This window comes from Phyllostomus hastatus, unplaced genomic scaffold, assembly GCF_019186645.2.
Source record: "Phyllostomus hastatus isolate PE091 unplaced genomic scaffold, TTU_PhHast_1.1 phas_scaffold_317, whole genome shotgun sequence".
Classification (NCBI taxonomy): Eukaryota; Metazoa; Chordata; class Mammalia; order Chiroptera; family Phyllostomidae; genus Phyllostomus; species Phyllostomus hastatus.
Genome location: NW_025334023.1, coordinates 3,645,852 through 3,652,400, shown reverse-complemented (window position 1 = coordinate 3,652,400; position 6,549 = coordinate 3,645,852). Strand labels below are relative to the sequence as shown.

The following is a 6,549-nucleotide window of genomic DNA, read 5'->3' as shown; positions in this document are numbered from 1 at the left end:
TCTTTAGATGCAACTAAACCAGCTCCCCAGACACCAATGACAATGCCTAGCACCAAACAGAAACACAATAAATATGTTTAAATGTATTACAGTTGCTTAAATTGGCTTCACTCAGTTGAACAGACAGCTAAAACCTGGCCCTTAAATGCTGGACCAAGAAGGCTTCCCACTGATGCTAAAAATAACTGTTGATGTGAAAAATAAAAGGTAGATCATGAGATTATTTATAAATAATGTTTACCACATGCTGGAGACAGACATAAACCAGACATAGTTGCTACCCTCAAGGTATTGATAACCTAGTGGGGGAGTCAGACCTGGAGAAATAATATGAGAAGGTGATAGGACAGAGAGAAGAGAAGGGGGTTGTGGGAGCCAAGAAGTTAGCATTTAATTCAATGTCAATATTTTTCCAGTAAGTTCTTATAATTTTGGAATTGGTATCACTTGTTTGTTAGCAAGTACTCACATATCAGCAATTTAGTTGTGGGTGTGTAGGAGGCTTGAAAAGGTTGCATAAGAAAACCACTAGCTGCTCCAGTCAGAGAATGCTAATGAGGTTCATGTTCATGTCCAATGGGAATGATCCATTTGTAGCATGATTGCATATTAAAAAGGGATGCTTCTTGCCAAGAACCACTGGGCAGAAGTTAGAGTGGCTTCATTCACCATTACCCACGGTGACCCATTTGGTGGAACTGTGATTCAGTCCCACTGACTTTAACCTTTGTGGATTAAGCAGTTTTGATTCCACAGGAGATACAATACATCTCACTAAATTTAAAGTTACAACTGCTGCCTGGTCATTTTAAGCCCACTGTGCAAGTAGACCAGCAGTCAAAAAAAGGAGTTACCATATTTACAAGGGTAATTGACCCTGATCTTCAAGAGAAAGTAAGACTATTCATCCATAATGGGGGCTTGGATATTGGCATTCAGGCATTGGAACACTTCTTGTTTCTACCGTGACCAAATTTAACTATAAATGGGCAATTAAAGCAAACTTATTCTGACAAGGCATAGTAACCAGGGGCCCAGGACTATCAGGGGTGAGGGTGTGGGTATGTTAGAAGGGAATCCATCTAGACCAGTGATTTGCAACCAGTGTGCTCTAAGAATTTTTAAAACATGCTATACCTGACCATGTAGTCACAGACATGACCTCTTTTCCCTTAGACTGTCAAACTAAAAAATGACAACAGCCAATGCAACAATAGCCGTCTGGTGGGAATGAATCAAAATTATACCTACTTTTTTTTGTCAGCTTGGCAAAAAATATAATAAGTTTTTTGATGTGCCACAGAATTTCAATAATTACTTTATGTGTGCCATGAGGTGAAAAAGATTGAAAACTGCTGATCTAGACCAACTAAAGTGACTGGATGTGAAGCCAAGGAGAAGGGACTGGAATGGGTGGTGATGGAGACGATGCTGATCACGTGCATCCTGGGGGCTGTCTACAGTCGCAGCAGCAATAGTTAATCCCATTAATCCTTCCTTTAGAGATTTCCCTTCAATTTGTGGAAACCCCATGTCCAAAAGGAGTAAACTTCTTGTGATGAGCAGATGCATTTGAGAGGTTCGAGGGGTAGACTGTAGTGGATACAATCGGTGGCCTGTCTCCCCAACAACAGAGCACTGGCTGCTAACAGCTCACACACACATCCTAAGATGTAGGTACAATGGCACTGACCCTATTGATCCCCCTTTGGGGGAAAGGAGCAAGAGAGTAGCTTTATGAGCAGAACAAATCGACTATTGGATAATAAGCAGTCTAAGCTTAGGTGCCAACTGTTGCCTGTAGTTCCTGGTGAAGCCAACTTTCAGCATCTAGAGACCATGAGAACCCATGAAAGTTGCATCTTCTCTTGCAGGAGACAGATGCTCACAGTCCCTGGGGAAATTGAATATAAGCAGGAAGGCTGTCCTCCGGCTCTCAGCAGGCAATACAAACAAAACTCCTGGACCAATTTTCAAAATATATGTTTCACTCCAAGTACCCTATATCCTTTATCTCATTAAATCCCCTCAAACACTCTCTGAGATACGTAATATTATGTTCCCTTTTACAAGTGGAGGAACTCAGACTCAAAGAGCCTAAGTATATTACCTAAGGTGACATAGATAAAACATGTTGAAACTGGTATTCAGATCTAGAACTTTCTACTTTAGGCCCCAGGCCCTTACCCACATGAAATACTGCGAGCACAGGTCTGGGAATAAAGCCCTGGGTCTGGCTTACAGCTCTGATACTAAACATCAGTATCAGCACTGGTTAAGTCCTTTCACTCTCTGGACTTCACTTTCCTCCTCTTGGGCTGCTGTCTCCCCTGGCTGTTCTGAGGGCCAGAGGAAGTAATGTCAATAAAATTGTCCTGTGCATTGTAAATTCTGGAACCCCTGAGGCTTGTTACCAATGCTGTTCTCATTATTAGCAGGTCCCAGAGGGAAATCCCCTGTCAACACATACTCTAGGAAGGGCCAAGAAGTTGATGTTGGGTAAGGGCAGAGGGACCACAGTGCCCCAAGGAGTCCCATATTGAGGGAGAGGGTCCCAGCAGACCTGGCTAAAGAGAGAGGTTAGAAGGTTTAATAGACCACTTGCCGGGTTCTGCTTGAGGAGGCCAGGTTATAAGACACAAAGGGGACACCACAGGAGGCACCTAGGTGGATGATGCTTGGCAGGTGGGTAAACTGGGGGTAAAAATGCCAAATCTCAGCAAAGACCAGAGTGGTGAGACAGGGTCAAGTTGTGGGAAGAAGGATGTAAAACCGGGGTCAGGGGCCCAGACTGTCATTCAGATGTGATTCAAAGAAAACAAGAACCCTAAACTATAAAATAAGTATAAGAAAATCCAGCCAAATTCAGATATTTCCTGTTATCGAGTTCAATGGTGCTTTGAAATAGGAAATGTGAAATTCTTGCAGGAAGTGATTTTGGTGCCCTGCCTTGTGGTGACCCAGCACATGCCTGGTCTACCTGTTGGGTAGTCCAGTACCACCTGGCAGTGAAAAGCATGTGCCACCTCTCCAGCAGGGTCTCAGCTCCCTTACCTCCATCTGCAAAGCAGTGGGACAGAGGGGGCGGGAGAGGGGCAGCTCAGCTTGATGGCCCTGTAGGACCCTTCTGGCTTTGGCCCTTGTTTCTACTCTCATCGGGAACCATGACTGCCTCTCTGGGAGCAGACATGTCCAGGGAAGTGCACTTTGCATTCCTTGAGGTGTGAGAAAAAACCTGGTGGCCAAACTTGTTGGAATAGGGTTCTGGTGAATGAAGGATAACTGTCTAAAGTGGAGACAATCAGGTTTACCTGATTGCCTAGGTCAGGGGTGGAGCGACATCTGATGTTTTCTTTCAAGGAACACACATGCAGGTTGGCTACCTCTCCTATGCTCATTTTAGATAAAGCATTGGCCACTCACCACTTCCAAATCCAGAAGCCAGACTGCACAATCCAGATCAATATCAGAGCAGACCAGGAAAGACTTAAAAGATGGTGGGCAAGTGGGGTTGGGAGAAGAATTGTGGTACAATTAAAGATTTTTTTAAAAATCATTTTTTCCAATTCTGACAGAGTATGATTCTAGGACATGAGAGGTGGTTTCTGTTCATTTGTTTAGAAAAGAAAGAAGGATGGTGTAGTTTTAAGGAATTCAAAGGGAAACTGCCTGTGGAATCACGGGCTCAAATAGCACTGATGCAGACATAGATGGGAGGCTGTCCAGACCACTCCTCAGAGCCCTTCTGAAGTGGGAACCAGCCAGTAATGCCTCAGCTCTGGTCCAACTATCCCACTGTTGACCCCAGCCCAGTCCCATTTTAGAGTGCGTTTTTCTTTGGAAAGCCACAGCTTTCAGGTCTCTGGGTCCCTCCTAACAACAAGGCTCTCATGATAGCTCCCTGTGGCTTCTTGTGAGTTGGTAGTGAGGAGCCAAGAGCAGGCTGGGCATAAAAGAACTAAACACAACACCCACTAGGCTGTAGCAGCCAGGAGGAAGGCAGATCACAGACCCAGGATGCACCCCAAGTGGTGGGAAGATGCCCCAGCAGCTTGGGCTCCATGGAGGAGAGAACTGTCCTACAAGAAGGCATTTGTCCCTCCCACTGCTGAAACCTGAGTGGGCACACACCCAGAGAGCTCAGTAGGGAGAGAGGCAGGCAGAGCTTCTGTACCTGGAGAATGAGAGGGGAGGCTCTCCCTGGGCAATCAGTGGACTGAGATACAGTGTGTTACAGAAAACCTTGGAAAACTCAGCCTTTCCTAGTGATGTGATGATAGTGATGTCACTCAGTGGAACTTACAGTAATGTGGGGATTTAAGAGCTCACCTAAGTACAGTAATGTGGGGATTTAAGAGCTCAACTAGGATCTGAGCCCAACAATAATGGAACAGACAGAAGCAGAAAGAAGTTTTTTCAATGCACTTAGCACAGTTGTCACCAGATAATTAATGCTGTGGTGGCTTTTCCACACACCACCCTGTCAGTAGGATGTCAGCCATGTGAGGGCAGGAGCCATGAGTGCCTTGTTTCCTTCTCACAGCCTTGCACAGTGTAGGTGTTTGCTAAGTGATCCATAGAAGAAGGGAGGAGTGAGCCATGGGTTAAGATGGAAGAATCTACATTGCAGGGTAGTGCCATTTCTCTAAAATTGGTCATAAGTGATTTAAACTGTACAGAATTCTTATTCCAAACTTCTGGTTTTCTCCGCATTTTCCAGATATTCTGGCTGCCTGTCACCCTGGCACACAGTTCAGTCCTACCATGGATGCCACAGCCTGTAATGGATCAAGAGACTCTTCACCCATCTTCTACCTGGTGGGCATCCCTTCTCTACAGGAGTTCCTCTTCCTCCCTGTCTTCTTCATCTTCCTGTTCTTCTACCTGCTTATCCTGGTGGGTAACACCCTGATCCTGGTGGCTGTGGTGGCAGAGCCCAGCCTCCACAAGCCCATGTACTTCTTCCTGATCAATCTCTCTGCTCTGGACATCCTTTTAACAACAACCATTGTCCCCAAGATGCTGTCCCTACTGTTACTTGGGGATCGCTTCCTCAGCTTCTCTGCCTGCTTCCTGCAGATGTATCTCTTCCATGGTCTCGGCTGCTGTGAAGCCTTCATCCTGGTGGTCATGGCCTATGACCGCTATGTGGCCATCTGCTGCCCACTGCACTATCCTGTCCACATGACCCCACAGACCAATGCTGCCCTGGCAGCCAGTGCCTGGCTTGCTGCCCTCCTCCTGCCAATCCCAGCAGTGGTGCAGACATCTCACATGGCTTTTGGTTCTGTGGCCCATGTCTACCACTGTTTCTGTGACCACTTGGCTGTGGTCCAGGCCTCCTGCTCTGACACCATACACCAGACCTTCATGGGCTTCTGCATTGCCATGGTGGTGTCCTTTCTGCCCCTTCTCCTGGTGCTTCTGTCCTATGCCCTCATCCTGGCCTCGGTGCTTCGCATCAGGTCCCGGGAAGGACGCTCAAAAGCCTTTTCCACCTGCAGCTCCCACCTCCTGGTGGTTGGCACCTACTACTCCTCCATTGCCATATCCTATGTGTCTTACAGGGCTGACCTGCCCCTGGACTTCCACATCATGGGCAATGTGGTGTATGCTATCCTCACACCTGTCCTCAACCCTCTCATCTACACACTGAGGAACAAGGATGTCAAAGCAGCCATCACCAAAATGGCATGTCCCCAGGGCCCAGGGCATTCTGGGGACCTTTGACTTTAGATGTTGTTAATTCCATCCCCAAGATACCAGTGTGCTAAAAACAGAGAATGACATCAAAATGTTTTTTGAGAGAAAGAATGGCTTACATAGCAGGGCCAAAAATATACCTTTGGGAGTTCCATTTCTATTAATGATAGGCAAGATTATGAAGTCAACCCTTCAATGGGAAGATTAACAAGTGTCAAATAAACAAATATCCAATAAATATAGGAAAGTGTGCAGCCTCTTTAGTTACAGAAGAACAAATTACAACAACAAATAGATACCACCAGAAACCAATTAGACTGCCTAAAATGTCAGATAAGATACAAGAAGTATGTACTTAAAGGTACCAAATATCTTTTTCAAAATTATTAAGGCTAAATGGTAATAAAGATGAGAACACAGACAGGTCAGTTATTAAGACACAGATTGACACACAGATTAATAAAACAGAATAGTAGCCAAGTAAGAGACCCTTAAATATATGCATAATTGACATATAAAGAAATGACACTACAATCAGTGGGGAAGATGGACATGTAATAAATGGTATTAGTCTATCAAGTATTCATATGTGGAAAAATGAAATTTGTCTGTTTCCTCAAGTGAACATAAAAATCAATCTCAATAAATGACCTAACTATGAGCCCTGACAGGTGTGGCTCAGTTGGTGGGACATTGTCCTGCAAAGTGATAGGTTGGCAGTTTGATTCCCAGTCAGGGCACAGGCCTGGGCTGCAGGTTTAGTTTCTCAGTTGGGGAGCATACTGAGAGGTAACCAATCAATGTTTTTCTCACACGCTGATGTTTCTCTCCCTCTCTTTGTCCCTT

General features: G+C 45.3%; 1 protein-coding gene across 1 annotated transcript; it reads left to right on the top strand.

The window, feature by feature from the left end:
• Window positions 1-4,764: 4,764 nt before the first annotated feature.
• Window positions 4,765-5,730, top strand: LOC123805336 (olfactory receptor 2AT4-like). Its single transcript, XM_045817811.1, has one exon. It carries the CDS (start codon window positions 4,765-4,767, stop codon window positions 5,728-5,730), a length of 966 nt encoding a protein of 321 aa, XP_045673767.1.
• The last annotated feature ends 819 nt before the right edge of the window (window positions 5,731-6,549 follow it).